This window comes from Salpingoeca rosetta, assembly GCF_000188695.1.
Source record: "Salpingoeca rosetta unplaced genomic scaffold supercont1.6, whole genome shotgun sequence".
Lineage (NCBI taxonomy): Eukaryota > Choanoflagellata > Craspedida > Salpingoecidae > Salpingoeca > Salpingoeca rosetta.
This window is the reverse complement of record NW_004754928.1, coordinates 1,823,787-1,841,409: the sequence shown is the minus strand read 5'-3', so window position 1 is coordinate 1,841,409 and position 17,623 is coordinate 1,823,787. Positions and strand designations below refer to the sequence as shown.

General features: G+C 54.2%; 3 protein-coding genes across 3 annotated transcripts in view; 2 read left to right on the top strand and 1 right to left on the bottom strand.

Annotated features, from left to right (window-relative positions):
* PTSG_02996 (uncharacterized protein) overlaps positions 1–4,137 on the top strand; it is a gene marked incomplete at both ends in the record, with an annotated part of 4,444 nt that extends 307 nt beyond the window's left edge. The window contains 15 exons of the mRNA XM_004996459.1: positions 91–276; positions 467–591; positions 683–742; positions 1,005–1,081; positions 1,201–1,294; positions 1,473–1,566; positions 1,725–1,767; positions 1,964–2,016; positions 2,155–2,213; positions 2,429–2,537; positions 2,817–2,964; positions 3,155–3,233; positions 3,417–3,515; positions 3,750–3,861; positions 3,998–4,137. Coding sequence (XP_004996516.1) covers positions 91–276; positions 467–591; positions 683–742; positions 1,005–1,081; positions 1,201–1,294; positions 1,473–1,566; positions 1,725–1,767; positions 1,964–2,016; positions 2,155–2,213; positions 2,429–2,537; positions 2,817–2,964; positions 3,155–3,233; positions 3,417–3,515; positions 3,750–3,861; positions 3,998–4,137 — 1,478 coding nt within the window. The remainder of the gene's footprint in view (positions 1–90; positions 277–466; positions 592–682; positions 743–1,004; positions 1,082–1,200; positions 1,295–1,472; positions 1,567–1,724; positions 1,768–1,963; positions 2,017–2,154; positions 2,214–2,428; positions 2,538–2,816; positions 2,965–3,154; positions 3,234–3,416; positions 3,516–3,749; positions 3,862–3,997) is intronic.
* A 95-nt stretch (positions 4,138–4,232) lies between these two features.
* PTSG_02995 (uncharacterized protein) lies at positions 4,233–13,295 on the bottom strand (the record flags this gene model as incomplete). The annotated part of the gene is made up of 29 exons (XM_004996458.1): positions 4,233–4,512; positions 4,739–4,787; positions 4,996–5,091; positions 5,232–5,336; positions 5,533–5,607; positions 5,805–5,897; positions 6,088–6,141; positions 6,351–6,425; positions 6,649–6,702; positions 6,903–6,983; positions 7,190–7,282; positions 7,641–7,729; positions 7,967–8,097; positions 8,263–8,346; positions 8,590–8,666; positions 8,821–8,901; positions 9,133–9,297; positions 9,506–9,571; positions 9,831–10,334; positions 10,611–10,654; positions 10,878–10,961; positions 11,136–11,196; positions 11,395–11,492; positions 11,761–11,849; positions 12,094–12,216; positions 12,498–12,555; positions 12,650–12,702; positions 12,887–13,030; positions 13,276–13,295. 29 exons carry the CDS (start codon positions 13,293–13,295, stop codon positions 4,427–4,429), a joined length of 2,832 nt encoding a protein of 943 aa, XP_004996515.1. The 3' UTR covers positions 4,233–4,426.
* Positions 13,296–13,433: 138 nt separating this feature from the next.
* On the top strand, positions 13,434–17,543 carry PTSG_02994 (uncharacterized protein; the record flags this gene model as incomplete). Its single annotated transcript, XM_004996457.1, has 6 exons — positions 13,434–14,150; positions 14,314–14,383; positions 14,698–14,915; positions 15,155–15,305; positions 16,071–17,275; positions 17,475–17,543. The coding sequence occupies 6 exons, from the start codon at positions 13,434–13,436 to the stop codon at positions 17,541–17,543; spliced, it is 2,430 nt and encodes an 809-aa protein (XP_004996514.1).
* Between the last annotated feature and the right edge of the window lie 80 nt (positions 17,544–17,623).

Here is a 17,623-nt window from a genome sequence, read left to right as displayed (position 1 = left end):
TATCTCATCGTTGCCTTCTCTGCTCACGATCAACACGTTACGATCCCCCCCCCCCAACTCCCCCCCCCCCTGTGGGGTGTATTGTTGAAGCCAAGATACGCGCGGAGCTGAGGGCACAGCAAGCAGCGCATGCAGCCATGTTGAAGGAGCGCGGGAACGAGCTCGAGTCCGAGAACATGCAGCTCATGTCCATGGTTGGCATCTTGCAGAAGCAGATTGGCCAGTTTGATGACCAGCTCGAGACACAACAGAAGAAACACACAACAACCGTCAACGGTATGCGTCGTGTGTGTGTGTGTGTGTGTGTGTGTCTGTGTGTGTGTGTGTCTGTGTGTGTGTGTGTGTGTGCGTCGTGTGTGTGTGTGTGTCTGTGTGTGTGTGTGTGTCTGTCTGTCTGTCTGTCTGTCTGTCTATCTGCCCAAGTGCATGTCTGCATACTGCACTCTGTTTGCATTTGATTGCCCAGCTCGCCGCCACGATCAACGTCGCGCCTCACACTCGAGCTTGCATGCACAAATGCTCTCAGCAAATGCAAGGTTACGCCGCCAGTATCATGAACTCTTCGAGGCACACACATCGCTCGTCGACGAGGTATGCGTTTGCTTGCATGCACGCAACCGTGCTGCTACGGGTTGCCGGACACACAGACTTATAACCCGCATGATACATGCAATTCACACAGCATAACAGCATGCGCGTCGAGAACGAGGAACTCAAGAGCACCGTCTCTCGTCTTCGATCGGTAGTGTGTGAGTGTGTGTGTGTGTGTGTGTGTGTGTGTGTGTGTGTGTGTCTGTGTGTCCGTCTATTTGTGTGTGTCTGCCTGCCTGCCTGTCTGTCTGTCTGCCTGCCTGCCTGTGCGTGTGTATGTCTCTCTGTGTCTCTGTGTCTCTGTGTGTCTGTCTATTTGTGTGTTAGCCTGCTCGCTTTACGTGTCTGGTCGCTTGAAAGCACGTCGATGCAAACACATGCAACTCATCGTCCCTGACTGTGTTGGCGTGCAGCTTGTGGACGATCTCCACGACGCGTCAGGTCGTGCCTCACCCTCACCGCCAAGGCGCTCGTCACCTTCTCGTCTGGAGTACGTGTGCACACCCTTGCCTGCAGGCACACATGCATATACAGGCACTTACTCACACGCACGTTGCTGCACATGATCGCATGCGCAACTCACACCTGCATCCTCGTCTGCTGCTTCAGGACGAAAGAGCGACAGCGAGCGCTACAGAAGAAGCTGTATGAGATGCAAACACAACAGATTGAGGAGATGCAGGCGCAGATCGACAGCCTTCAGGTTCAACCACACACACACACACACGCACGCGCACACACACACGCATGCATGCGGTAGAAGTTGTCCCATCATGCCTGCAGGCAATCGTTCTCGCTGTATCTGCACCAGCTAGCATGCACGTGCTCATTACCATGTGCCTTCACGCGTGTGCTTCAATTGCTGGTTCCTGTCTCGTCAGAAAACGGTGGCAGAGCAAACCCAAGCCAACCAGTACCTTCAGGATGAGCGGGATCGCTACAGGCAGATGCTCGATGACGCGCACGCAGAGCGAGGTGCGTGCATGTGTGCATGTGTGCGCTGAGGTTGTATGTGTCATTGTTTGACTACTTCTTTGCATGATGCGACGTGATATCTTGTCAACCCCCCCCCCCCTACCGCGCAATTCCCCTGCCGCCTCATGCCGTTGCTTGCCGCCCGGGTATTGCTGCAGAGGACCTTGTGACCGCACTCGATGAATCACGACAACTTCTCGAGTGAGTACTGCTAAACCGCCTGCAGTCCTTCCCACAACAAGGAAACACGCATCAAGACACACACACACACAAAAACAACACACTCACACACACACAAAACACACTCACGCACACACACACACAGACACCTCTTCCTCGCTCGCGCGCTTCATTCCCTCACTGTCAACATGTTTCTTTTCTTGTTTGTGCTTTGCAGTGAGGCGGAGGCCACATCAAGTGCAACAACGCAAGAAACAAACCAGGAAGCAAGTGCGTGTGTGTCGCTGAACCCCCGCGTGAATGCACTTAGCAACGCAACCCCTTGCGATTATCATGTAACCCAGCACTCACATGTGCGTGCATACATACATGCACTTTGTTCACTACGTGTACCCGTTTGCTTGTCAGGCCGCCTGAAGATACGGCTGACAGAGGCAGAAGCAGAGCTGAATCGCACCCATGAGAAGGTGTGTGTGTGATGTGCGGTGTTGCAGACTTCTGTGCAAGCTCATGTCACCAACGCCATCACAGCAACACTCAACTCACGCGCGCACTCTCTCTGTACCGCGTTCCTCCCTGCTTTCACACACACACACACTCACACACACACACACGCACACACACTCCCACGTCCTCACTCACCTCCATCCAATCCACCCATCTGGTGCACCCCACGCCACAGCTGGCCAAGTCTGTTGCGTCGGCAAATGCAGCGCATCAGCACGCGCGGCAGCTTGAGCCCTACCGCGACGACCTCACGCACCTCCTCAAGCTCTCGTCGGGGGATGCTGGTGTGTATGTGTGCGTGTCTGTGTGTATGTGTGCGTGTGCGTGTGTGTGTGTGTCTGTGTCTGTGTGTGTCTGTGTGTGTGTGTGTGTGTCCGCGTTTGTTCTGCTCATTACATTGGCTGAGTTTGTCAATGCGGAGTTGAAGGACTTGTTGTGCTCTGATGTGCGCCTCCTGTTTGCTCTACGTGTAGCATTATTGCTGTTTGGTCGCCGTGAATGAACTCACCATCACCAATTGACACAAACAACAAACAAACACGCATGCGCATGCATGATTCCAGCTGTGCTTGAGGAGATCCAGCACCTTCGCGCGAAATATCTTTCAGAGGCGCTGCACCAGCACACATCAACTGCTTCGCGTGCCGCCACGCTTCTGCATATCGACAAATCCGCACAGAGCTGGGATGCCCTGCTTGATCAGGCAGAAGAGTGAGTGCCGATATCTCTGCCATGCTGCACTCGTGTGTGTGTGTGTGTGTATGTGTGTGTGTCTGTGTGTGTGTCTGTGTGTCCGTTTCATATGCTTGGAAATCACTTGCGATCCTGTGTGGGCTCCTTTTGCTCATCGCTCCATCGACTTGCACATGCGTGCATCTGCCGCTCGTTGAATTCTCGACAGATTTGCACGCGTGTGCGAAACACTTGACGAACAGCGGCTAGAAACGATTGACGCCCTCGTGAACATGACCCACGCTGTGGTGAGGCAACGTGCTTCTAGCGTGTGATCGTGCGTACTTGGTGGCGAACTTGTTCAATGTCCAAGGCGTGGTACTCTGATCCACTCACTAACTCACTCACACTCACGCACACACTCACTCACACACCCGCCCTCACTCACACTCATTCACACCAACAAATCCACCATTCTCTGCCTGCTGCAGAGTGCACCATCCCCGCGCCACAAGACGGAATTCATTCGCGAACTCCAACGGCTTGCACGGCCCGATGTCCCCGACCCAATCCTGGACAGCCTGGACGAGGTGTGGCGATGATGATGATGATCATGATGATGGTGATGATGATGGTGATGATGATGATGATGATGATGATGATGGTGGTGGTGGTGGTGGTGGTGGTGGTGGTGGTGGTGGTGGTGGTGGTGGTGGTGATGATGATATTGCTTGACGTAGTTTTTTTTTGTTTTGTCATTCTGCTTTTCCCCACCTCCTTCACCCCGCCATCTTCTCATCACCATATCCCTCCTAACGCCACAGATTCTGCGGCTGGAGCGATCGTTGGCGGTCCACGAGCGAGAGCAAAAACATCTGGAGCACCAATACCACCATGTGTCAGAAAAATGCAAGGCACAGCGCCCACACTACATCGGTATGCTGGTGTGGATGGCATCATGTTGTTGTGCATGTATGCGATATCCTCTCTCCACACCTCCACACCGCCACAGCTTACTTATCTCGCTCACAAGACCCTTTCTTCACTCTTCCACTTCGTGCACGGGTTGCAGAGTTTGACGGCGCATTTGATTTGCTGACGTCTCGCTTGGAGGAGTTGGAAACACAGACGCGAACAATGCAGCAGCGAATGCGCTATTCCCGCCCGCAACCCAAACGACAGCAGCACCGCATGCTCGCCCATCGACCGTGATTGTGTGTTGCGTCTGTGTGTTGCGTCTGTGTGTCTGTCTGTCTGTCTGCCTGTCTGCAATCAACTTCTTTGTCTGCTTTCCCAACCGTCATGCTTGCAGTTTCGTTGCATTCATTCAATCGACACGAGAAGAGCAAGGAGCAGCAAGGGGTAATACACGATGTAACTGTGCCTGCACGTGTTCGGCACACTCGCTCGCCGCTACACTCCAACACACAAGAGCGAGGGTACCACAACAGCGCCATTCTTTTAATGTCTCGATAGTGGGGGATGTGGCGGCATGTTGGGATCATGGTGTGGAGGCAAACGATCGACACGTGCGAAGAATTGCCAGCGTGCCTGATGGCTCAAAGTGGTTTGCACTCGCAGTCGGCTCTATCGTATTCACGTGCGTGTGTGTGTATGTGTGTGCGTGCGTGTGTGTGTGTGTGTGTGTGTGTGTGTGTGTGTGTGTGTGTGTGTGTGTGTGTGTGTGTGTGTGTGTGTGTGTGTGTGTGCACGTGTGTGTGAAGACAAAGCACGTGTGTGAGAAGACGGGACGAGTGAAGAGCACCAACAGCAGGCATCCACTCCAGAACAACAAAGTCAAAGCAGAGGGTACCTGTGATGATTGGTGGGGGTTCGCTGAGCACCGCAGCGGCGATTGCGGGCTGATCATAACAAAAGAAGCAAGGAGAGCACAATGCGGACGTGAGAGGAAACATTACACGACACGACACGGCACGTGCGTTTGCTCACACACACACACACACACACACACACACACACACACACACACACACACACACACACACACACACACACACACACACACACACACACACGCACACACGCAGACAGTTGTGCAAGCCAGCCCACCTGCTTGAGGATGTGTAACAAGAGCGTTGCGCGTTCAATGACAGCGTGACGACTGCTCTTCACAATCGCTTTGCTCTCCATGTGCGAACGGGCAATCTAATATGGGTACGCGCGTACATATGAGTGCGTGTGATTGTGGTGAAGGACGAGCGAGCAACACGATAAACCCGTGTTTGTCAATCAAGCCTGCAAGCAAAATTCAATCTCACAAACACATGACGCCTTTGTGCACATACCTTTGTCAGGAAGAGGCTGACACGTGCAAGCACCTCAGGACAGCGCGTTGCAAGCTTTGCCAACGCCATCATGAGAATGTTCATCAGGCGCGTGGTGTGCACAACCTGCAATGGAGAGAGCGTGAGAAGAGATAGAAGAAGATTGAAGAGGGGAATGGGAGAGGGGTCACGGCGTGTGAGTGGAACAACAAGAGCCCATGAGACCACAACGCGAAACCTCACAGCAACGGTCAAAGAACAAGAATCACGTGAGCACAAACACGCAAACAAGCGAAAGTGTTGCCTGCAAGCACTGATTTACCCTGAATGCCGGGTTGATGTTGCCTGGGCCATGCTGCAGCATGCTGTTCACTTCCCCAACAAACGCCTCCAGCTCCTGCCAGCGCGTGAGTGTGTGAGTGTGTGAGTGAGTGTGTGTGTGTGTGTGAGTGTGTGTGAGGACGTGTGGGGGTGTCTGTGTCTGTGTCTGTGTCTGTGTTGACGAAGGAATGGACATCCAAGGACGAACAAGCACGCACGTCGTATTCCAACAACAACAACCATCCCTTACGACTAGCATCAGAGCAGGCGTACCTCGTGGTAAATGACCATAAGATCCGTTGTGCAGCGCGGGTCCGAGAGGGGCGAGGCGTGCTCCCCAATGATCCACACAAGATGCACGAAAAACTGCAAGCAGCGGCAATGGTGATGTGGTGTTGGCACGGATCGTGGGACAGGACAGCAACAGTGAGAAGGGTAGACACACATCAAAAGCAAGCAAGCAAGCAAGCAAGCGCGCAGTTGTGAAGAGTTGACTGCATCCAACATCTTGCTCTGGAATATTCACACATGCACGCACACACACACACATACACACCTCCTCGCCACCGCTTGCTGCGTTGTTGCGATTCCGAATAAATCCAAGAATGTCCTGTTGAACAACACGCGTGCATGTTGGTGAGCGAAAAAAGCATCGCCCACACACGACCAAACACATGTGCAAGCAGGCATATGCGTGTGTGTGTTTGTGTTGTGTGTGTGTGTGTTTGTGTGTGTGTGTGTGTGTGTTTGTGTGTGTGTGCGTTTGTGTTGTGTGTGTGTTTGTGTGTTTGTGTTGTGTGTGTGTGTGTTTGCGTTTACCGATTTGAGGTCGACGATGAGTCCTGGATGGCGGTGGAAAACCTTCAGCACGTACTCCGCCATCAGCGCACGCATCTGTTGGTGCACACGTACACACGTACACACACACACACACACACACACACACACACACACACACACACACACACACACACACACGTGCAAACACACGTGCCAACACACGTGCACAACGAAGAATGCGTGAATGCACAATGTACATGCAGTGCGAGTCATGTGCATGGCAGCTGATGCATGAAACAGCAAGTTGTGATGTGTACATGCCAACAGTCAAACCTACCTCCTGCTGGAACGATGAGATGGGATAGAGCGCAACCACGCGTTCAATCAACACCTGCAGTCAAAGCACATGAGCAGCGTTGTGATGTGTGAACAAACGCACATTGCTGATGCAGGCAGGCAGCAAATGCTCTCGCACGCGCACAATCAAACAAAAGCACGAACGAACAAACAAACAAACAAAACAAGCAAAACAAGCGAACACAACAAGAAAAACAAGCAAACAGCCATCAGCCCCTGCAATGTTCAGCTCACCGGCACGAGCGCCTTCACATCGGACTCGCTCGCGTGCTTGAGAACCGTGTCCAATATGATCCTTGCAAACAGCGGCGCAACCTGCCAACATACGCATACACATATACACACGTGCACACACGTGAACACACACGCACATGTGTACACACACGCATACGCACGCGTGCATACATGGACATGTACCAGAGGGTGTGGTTGAGAAAGAGGCGAAAGAGCAATCGCACAGGAGCCACCAAACAGAACCCACGCCACATACGCGCAACAGGGAAGACATGATGTGTATACACCTCTGCACAGCCCTGCACAATGGGATGGTTGCGCTGTGGTGCCGTGAGCGCGTGCAGCGCGTCCAGTTTGTCAATTGTCTCACACAACCCGCCCTGGCAAGGTGGGAGCGGCGAAAGGGGGGGGGGGGCAGCACGGCAAGACGTCAGCAAAACACACATGTACACACACACACACACATATATTGTGAATCGATCAAAGACGGCACACGAGCAAGCAAGCACACAGACAAACAAAACAAACCAACAAGCAAACAAAACAAACCAACAAGCAAACAAAACAAACCAACAAGCAGACACACACACACACACACACACACACACACACACACACACACACACACACACACACACACACACACACACACACACACACACACACACACACACACACACACACACACACACACACACACAAGCAAGCAAGCAAGAAGCAAACAGAAGCGATGATCACCTTCGTGCGAAGGATGAAAGTGTACAGTGCAGATGCGTTGGCGTCGTGATTTGATGCATCATTAACGAGCGCTTCCTGTCCGCCAGCAGCTACAAGCACAAACACCGCCGTGACGATGGAGAGAGAGAGTGTGTGTGTGTGTGTCTGTCTGTCTGTCTGCGTGTGTTTGTCTGTCTGTGTGTGTGTGTGTGTGTCTGTGGTCTGTCTGTGTGTCTGTGTGTCTGTGTGTATGTGTGTGTGTCTGTGGTCTGCCTGTGTGTCTGTTTGTGTTTCCGTCTGTCTTCACGTGTGTGCGTGCTTGCAAGCAGTCAAGCATCATCGCGCACCTCTGAGCTGGACGAGTGCAGCGGAGAGGCAGGGAAGATCAAAGACGAGATGCAGCAACTCAACAAACGTGTACTGGTTGCTCATCAGCGGAATGAGAACAACAAACTGCTCCACAAACGCCTTGGGATGCCTGCAGGCAGAGACATACACATGCACGCATACATGCACAAACGCGCACAAATGAGTGCAAGTATTCAGGCGAGCACGGTGAGCAACCAGCGATCAGGTCGCGGTGGGCGAAGCAGTTGGTCAACACGGCAACAACACCGCCGTGACAAGAGCAACATGACCGCACCATGCGAGGATGCGCAGAATCGTGGGGAAGTGGACGGGAAAGAGGCGTGTGTTGAGGAGAGCAGTCCGGTGCTCCATTAACATGCTGCACGCATGTGACAGTTCACAATGCACGGGGGATGGTGTGAAACGGAAACCTTATCGAAGCAGTCGTGGCACGCACGCGAGCAGTGAACGCTCACGCCCTTTACCTTTCAAGCCCATCCTTACACGACCTCGCACACACGCTCGCACACAAACACACATGCCAGCAAACATACAAATGCGTACGAACACACACACACACACACACGCACAAATGCAGATGTCTGCGGTTGCGCAACTGCACCTGATGGTGTCCAGGCAGAGTCGTGGATCAGCAAACCTGACGCCGAGCACGGACTCAAAGAACGAATCAAACAACGCCTGTATGTAACAACAAAGACTCATGAGCACGTGCGTGCACGTGTGTGTGTGTGCATGTGTGTGCATGTGTGCATGTGCGTGCATGTGCATGAAGCGTGCTCGCATGCGCAAGTGCATATTCTATACATGTGTATGTACACGTGCATGCTCTCACGTGGAGGTCAAAAGCGATGTGTTCGCCATATGCGACGAAGAAGGAGACGAGGGACAGCAAAAGATGCGGCTCGTACAGCGCCTGACGAGACACGCATGTGACGCAATTGTGGGTGGTGGCGGCGGTGACATGGAAATGGAAGTGAATGAACTGTCCAGTGGTGTGAATGCACACACGCCACACAAAGACGCAAAGACACACGCACACACACACACACGCATACACACGCACACACACGCACGCACACACACACGCGCGCGCACACACACACACACACTCAACACACACACACACACGACCACAATAACACACCTTCTGTGGGATGGATGCGAAGCGGGCGAGCAGTCGATCGATGTACGACTTGGCAGCAGGGACGACCTCTGGATGGACGCCCGCCAGAGTTGCCAGCGTGTCAATCGCCTGTTTCGCAACGGCCTGGCGAAGGGCAATGTCCCCCGATTGCACATACGCAGCAAACTGGCAGGGGTGTCGTGGTGCAGGTGTTTGTGTGGGCGGCCGGGGGGGGGGGGGTTGTATCTTGAGGTGTTGTGATCAAGAAGAAGAGAGAAGGGAGAGAGCGGAAGGGAACAGCAGACACGACGATGCACACCGTTCATAAAACATTCACGCGGACACGCATTCACAACAGCATTCATGCATGCATGGTTTCCCAACTACGCTGTACCTTCTCTTGTGGAACATCAATACAGCACTGGTCAATGATGCGAATGCAGTACGCGAACAACTCATCCTGTCGCCAGCCGATGCGCATATGTGCACGCGTGAGGGACACGCCAAGGTGGTAGAACTAAAAGGGCACTGTTGTTCAACATTACGCATGCATAAACGCATTGGCCATGACGCAATGCGCGCAAACGCATTGCCATTCACACATCCATGGCATGCAAGCACCAACGCACACATTGACACAACACAAGCACACTAACACAACACACACGAACACACCCGCATGCACACACGCACAAAACACACAACACACATGCATGCACCTTCATGTCTTCAGAGAGGAGAAAGTCTGGTGCGTCAGTAGCGAAGGAGCCGCGAACAATTGGCGTTTGGAGGCGAAGACCCATTCCGCGAACAACACCACGCACGTGCGCATGCGAGGAAAACACAGACGCATTCACTGCAGCATCACCGCCACCGCCGCCGCCACCGCTGCCGCTACCATCATCATCTTCATCATCGTCGTTGTCGTCGTGTGCGTGTGTTGACGAGATTGAGCCAGCAGATGGGCTTTGAATCACAGACACATCCACCATCCCATCATCACCATCGCCACTATTCACGGCATCACCACCACCATCACCACCACCATCACCATCATCGCCTTCTCCAGCCTCTTCTGCGATTGCGGGCGCGTGTGCGAGTGTGTCATTGGCGCCGGAATGAATGTCCAGTTCCTCTATCGGAAAACTTCGCCGAATCGATTCCCGCGTGTCCACAATTGCATCAAAGTTCTGACGCAACACATCCTCTGTCAGCACAGGCTCCTATTCCATGCAGGCAAAGTGGGTGGTTGTGATTATGCGTGAGAGTGAGAGTGAGAGAGAGTGTGTGAGAGTGTGTGTGTGAGAGTGTGTGTGTGTGAGTGTGTGTGTGATTGTATGAGTGTGTGAGAGTGTGAGTGTGTGTATAGGAGGGAGTGTGTGTGAGAGTGTGGTGATGACCCACTGTGCGTGTGTTTGCGTGCACTGTGTGTCAGTTTTTGTGTTTGCGTTGAGATGGTCGCAACACAGGGCGTGGCAACTGCGACAGGAGCGGCTCACTGAATCCGTGGAGAGACTTCGCTGGACGTCTTGGATTGCCGCCTCTGCACATACGCGCACGCAGACACATGCACGCACGCATGTGAACACATAGGACATCAAGGTAAGTAGGGTAAATCTGCATGCTGAAACTGCATAATGCAAACATGCATGTACACGCTGTGACACATACACATGCACATACACATACACATGCACATACACATGCACATGCACACACACATGCACATGCACATACACACATGCACATACACACATGCTTACGACCTGTGACGTAGATGTGCCTGAGCCACGTGTTGGCGACGGAGAAGCAAGCGATGCTCATGAGGTGGTCCCCGCCATAGGATTTGCCTGCAGGCAACGCAAACAAAACAAGGCGCAGAGATATTGCCAGTTAGCAGGGAAATATCGCCCTCGAGGGTGCTGTGCTCAGTGCGCGCACACTCTTCACGTGACATTGAAGCCTTCGGTCTCACCACCACCACCACGACAGGAGACAGGTGACACGTGCTTGCTGCTACGAACCGAAGCACAGCGGCGTAAACGCGCCAATCACTTCCGTCCCGTCCATCTCCACAAACGGCTCCTGCAGTTCACACACGTCACAAGAGCGTCCGGGTGTTGGTATGGGGGTTGAGTGTGGGCCAAAAAGAGGACAGCTTGTGCAGCTGTGCCCATGCAAGTCTGTGTGTGTGTCTGTGTGTGTGTCTGTGTGTGTGTGTGTGTGTGTGTGTGTGTGTGTGTGTGTGTGTGTGTCTGTGTGTGTGTGTGTGCATCTTCGCACCTGCTGGCCACTAAACACTCCGCGCTGCTTCTCTGGTGGCTGATTGCTCGTGTGCATCATGCTCTGGGACAGCAATTCCGTCACTTGCTCCACGTGTGCTGATGGTTGTGGTGATGACGACCGTGGGAGTAATGACGATGATGGTGGTGTGAATGATAAATGAGACAGGAATCAACGCACGCACAGATGGGCACGCACACACGCGCATTCTCTCTCTCCATTCATGCGCAGTCTCTCACACTCACACACACACACATACACACACACACGCCCACACACGCACACACACGCACGCACGCACGCACACGCACACGCACACGCACACACACACACACACACGCAACTCCTACTCCTATTCCCTCTCACATTGCTCGAGTGAACGGATGTGATAGACGCTGGTGGAGGTGAGGAAGCAGATGGTGGCACGACTCACAGCGTCGTTGTCGTAGATGTACCTGCAAACACGCGCGCGTGTGTGTATGTGTATGTGTGTACGTGTGTGTTTGTGTGTGTGTGTGTGTGTGTGTGCAGCACTTCAGTGAGCTGATTAGCTCCAAGCAGTGCGTCATGTCGACACGAGTGAACTCAACAGCACGCAAGCACACCCACGCACACACATGCACACACATGCACACACATGCACACATAACACACACATGCCACACACATGCCACACACGCACACACGATTGCAGCTCACGTGATGATGCTTGGGATGTGCTGGAGGAAGATCTCTGGTCGGTGGTGCTGTGCCTGGATGACGTGGAGCAGGAGATGCACCGCTGTCCGCTCAAGCGCAGACGACATGCGATGGATGGTGATGCTGGGGAAGGGGGAGGGGCAGTACGCATGTGAGGCAGAATTCAAGCAATGGACGCCGAAGTCGCACACAAACAAGCATAGCTGTAAACACACAGAGAGAGAGAGAGAGAAAGAAGAGAGAGAGAGAGAGAAAGAAGAGAGAGAGAGAGAGAGAGAGAGAGAGAGAGAGAGAGAGAGAGAGAGAGAGAGAGACAGAGAGAGACAGACAGAGAGAGAGAGAGACAGAGACAGACAGAGACAGACAGAGACAGAGAGACACACACACACACAACCACCACTTACTTGCTTGGGGAGGAATGGGTCAAGATGTTTGCACAGAGAAGCTGCAGCAAAGGCGGCACTGTGAAACCAAGACAACACGACGTGAGTGTTAGCCACAGTGTCAGAAGCGACAACTAACGGCAGCGACAACACAGCCTGAAGTGGTATCAAACCTTTGTGTGATGTGAGGGCTGTAAACAGCGCTGCAGTGGCCTCCGTTGGCAACCTGCACACAATATGTGTGTGGGTGTGTATGTGTGCGTGTGGTGTGTGTGTGTGGTGTGTGTGTGTGTGTGTGTGTGTGCGTTAAGGAGCGACGCTGCTCGTGCATCAGATCCCAAAGCCAAGCAAGTGACCCCAAACCTTGCATCAGCTCAACAACCAGAGACAAAGAGCGAAGAAGGACTCACTCATAGTGTGGGCCGTAGGCCAGCAGACCCGACAGCAGCTGTGTTGCGCTGTTCAGCGCGTTTGCACATGACTTGGACGTGTCTTTGGCAATCACTTGCGCGTACTGCACGATGCGACGGCTCAGCTGATCCGCTGGCAGAGACCTGCACCGCTCAAACAAGACGACAAGGAAGGTTGAGGGGTTCAGCAAGCACAGGAGAGGGGCACATGCACCACCGACCACAACTTGTGCCTATGGATGCAATTCACAGGGGCCACCTCACAGCATGCACACACACACGCACACACACACACGCACACACACACACACACACACACACACACACACACACACACACACACACACACACACACACACACACACACACACACACACACACACACACACCTCCACTTTGCATCCTCCATTTCAGCCGCCACATAAACAAACTGTTCCCAACAGCACAAATTCAACACCCGACTCCTTGCCTACAACCCACACCATACAACAACAACAACAACAGCACCCCAACCTCACGGCAGACACAAGTGTACACAAACAACAGGATGGCACGAAGGCGGAAGTTGTCGGCCTTGAGGCTGCCAAGCAGCGTGGTGGTGATGGCTGCGTTGCTGTTTGCGGCAGCGGCAGTGGAGCAAGGCTCAGTTGTGGTGGTGCAAGCGCAGGCGCTGCCACCGTGCGGGTTGCTGGGCATTGGGGACGCGGACGGCTGCAGCTTGTTTTGCCGAGGGTATGCGGCACCGCAGCACCTGTTTGGGGACAACGTCTGCCAGTGTGGGAAGGACGACGTGTATGTGAGCGTGTGTACAACCCGCACGGACCTTCAGGAGCACGAGGGCGTGCGCGACTTCTTCGACGGCAGCATCGTGGATATCCCCACCTGCGCGGCAGCCGGCATCACAGACGAGGCACAGTGCGCGCGCGTGTGCAGCACAACCACGTGGAACACCCGCAGCATCTACAGGATTGAGCAGAGTGTGTGGTCCTGCATCTGCGACGCCCGCAACTCGTCCATTGCCGTCTGCGGCGACGGCAGCCTCACGACGGGGTCTGTGCTTGGCGGAGACGACGACGACGGTGCCTTCTTTCAGGTCATTCCAAGCACAGACGTGCTGCGGCAACAACTTATCGAAGGCACCACGCCTCAATGCAGGCAGGCCACGGAGAACATTGTCAACACGGAACTCATCCAGTGCTTTGAAGAGATCTTCCAAGAGTCGACAGTCGCCATCACCTCCGCTTCCTCCCTCACCGCTGACGACGTACTGTGTGTATGTTTGCGTGTGTGTATTTGTGTGTGTTTGCGTGTGTGTGTGTGCGTGTGTGTGTGTGTTTGATAAACACCGCGTTCTCTTCTGCAATGCGTTCACTCACTTTGCCATCCTTCTTGCCCCCTTTGTGGCAAATGTGTCGTTCATGGTACAGTTGGATCAGACGTGCCAAAACCCGTGCTTGGCAACACTCTTGCGGTCCGCAGCAGCCTTGAACGACACAGGTGCTACTTTCCGCGTTTTGACAGTTGCCGTTTTTGAGTGGCTGCTGTGGATGCTCACGCCGCGCATCCATATGTCGTGTCACACACACACACACACACACACACACACACACACACACGCACTCACACACTCACTCACACACGCACGCATGCACGCGCGCACGCACACTCACTCACTCACTCACTCACCCTCTCACTCACGCACACATGCACACGCACTCACTCACTCACTCACACGCATGCACGCGCGCACGCACACTCACACCCTCTCTCTCTCACGCACACACACACACACACAACCTTACACTGCCCAGCGTGCCTCGAGAGCACGGACCCGTTCACAACGTCGCTGCGACAGCTGCTGCACGACCTCCCATCGCTGACGTTCCTGTGCCAGATGGACAGCGGTCGATACTGCCACCTGCTCAACCCAGCGCTGCAGCGCCTCGCCAATACAGACGGGAGCACCGACGACTGCAATCAGATTCTCGACCACGGCGCTTGCTTCGGCACCATCCTCCAGGGAACAGAGGTCAGTTTGCAGAGTGGCAGCAGCTTATCTTCATTCACGTGTTCACTCGCTTGTTCGTGTTGTTTGTTCTGTTTGTTGGTGTGGGCGTGCTCGCTCCAGTGTTCTCAAGTTGTACTACTATTGGCTTCTTTGGTGCCGTGTGTTTCGAATCTCACAACGACTCATTATCGATGTATTGCACCCTGTCCATTCCTGCACCACCGCACATATCTGTGCTGCTGTTTTTTCGCCCATGCCAGGCCGGGTACTTCTTTGGCGCGGCCGCAACCCCGGAGGAAGTGTCGCTTGTCCGCACACACATCATCGATTACTGCCACGCCCTCGGCGTCAACGTGACTGCTGCAGCCTCCGCTACCGTTGCACCCGTCAACCTCCTCGCTACATCATCAGGTGCGTTGAGATGACGAAGGAGTGCGTTTTAGTTTCGCGAAGCACTGCAGCATTGCGCTGCAGAGGCGGCAGTGCTGGCTTGTGCTGCATTTGTCACACACAAACACATACACGTCTCTTTACATTCATTTGTTGTCGTTCGTGTTCATGCTGGCAACTGCACGATGTGCTGCAGGTGCCAGCCAGGCTGCCGCACCATGGGTGCTCTTCCCGACCTTGCTTGCTTGTCTCTGTGTTGGGTTCGCTCTTGAGTCTTTGAGTTGAGGAGGTGCTCGGATGCATGTGCTATAGTCTTGTGTGTTTGTACATACCGTGACCACTGGGTATTCTTCTTGTGTGATGTTCGTTTCGTACTGCATGCCTGGCTGCACTGGGTACTTGTTGCTGCGGTTCACACTTTCGTTCTTGTGTCCTCCATCTTCTTCTTGTTCTTGCTTGCCTTTTGCTTTTTCTTCTTTGACTTTGCCCAAGCAACATACAGCAATGCACTCTGTGCTCATGTGCTCTGGGACGTGGAACGTGAGTGGAGGCGAAGAGGGGGAGGAGTGCTCGCTCGCATGCAAACAGAAAGCACGAGGGACGAGGACATGGAAGAATGGAAGAAGAATGCATGAAGATGCTGGCGCATAGTGAACCGGACCTGTCTCTGTTGTCTCTTTCACAAAATTTCCCACAACGACCAACACGATGGCAGAACATGTCAGCGACCATCCACTGCACCCTGCACCATACACCCTGCACCCTGCACCCTGCACCCTCGTACAGTGCACCCTACACCCTTCACCCTGCACCTTGAACCCTGCATCCCCTTCTGTGCTTACGGGTGTTTCATGCCCTTGCCACTTGTTGGTTCTTGTACTTGCCTGCAGCAGCTTCCGTCCTGGCTTGCAGAATTGCTCGACAGCCCGTTTCGCACAGCGGTGCGCTGTGAGCTCATGTCCAAGATCACAACGACGCAGCTGGAACTGAAGCTCGACGACCCCTCCGTGTCTGTGCACAAACCCCAGCACCCCGATATGCCGCTGCCAGAGACGAGCACTGAGCTGCGTGAATCTGTTGAGGAGCTTCTCCAGCGCGTGTGCTTGGATCGGCACAAGCAAGTGGTGCTGACACCATCGCAGCGCACCGTCCTCGACGACATCGTCACGCACGTTTTTGACGTCGTCAGTGGCAACAAAGGTGCCAGCAACAAGGGCGCTGGTCGCCTGGTCGTCGGACCAAAGGGCACGGGCAAGACGACGCTGCTGTTGCTGTTGGAGAAGCTCCTGAACATGCTGCTGCCGGCCTCTGTCGTCGTCTTCTACGCCTCTGCCCAAACGCACCGTGACCTGTACAAACTGCTCCACAACGCAATCAAGGAGCGCACGGGACTCTCCATGGAACTGCCTGAGGACACGTCTCCATCCGACGCCCCAGGTCACTTTGCCAGATGGCTCAAAGCGAACAAGATCAAAGTGGTGGGCCTCATCGATGAGTACCAGGCCGTCTACACCTTCGACGAGGATCGCTGGTGGATCATCGCCATGCATGTCTTCGGGCAGTGTGCCGCGCGCTACACGTTTGTGTTGACTGGCAGCTCTGCTCACCTCCGCGGCCTGTGCTTCGACAGAGCGCCCGAAACCGCCCGATTCAGCTGCTACAAGCGTGGCCTCCCCAACCTCAACTGGCAGCGCTACACCACTCTCGTGCTGTCGCCCATCCTCACCAAGCACGGATTGCGCGATGTTGTTGACCACCTCGGCATGCTGCCCATGGCAAGGTTCATACGTGTTGATGGCGATGACAACGATGACACCTCTGTTCAGGACGAGGCATGGCTCCGATTCATCTTCATGCAGACCGCCGGGCTCATGCGCAACATCACCAGCCTGATTCCTGCAATGCATCGCATGGTTGAAGACTCCCTGACACCCGTCCTCCAGGCCTGCTGCGCCATTGACGACGAGGCTCTCGTTGCAACAGCGCGTGAGGTGTGTGGCGTGGTGCGCAATGCAGAGAGCAGCCTACAGCACAAGGCATCTGCGCTTTTGCGTCTGATCGAGACTGCAGAGGACGCGGGTGCTACCGTGGAGCGGCCCGTGTACAGCAGTGATGTGCAACAGACTTTCGACGACACCTTTGTGGCTCCCCACCTCACCAAACACAGCCGCCTGCTGCATGCCATGGCAGAGTGCCTGGTGCGGCACGCTGAGGAAAGACGATGGGCTGCGCTGGCCGATGACCCGTGGGCGCTCATGACGGCACTCCCTGCTGTGGACCTCGAGGCCGAGGGCTTCGGGCCAAGTGACTTGTACCAGCTGCAGAAGACGGGGCCGTGG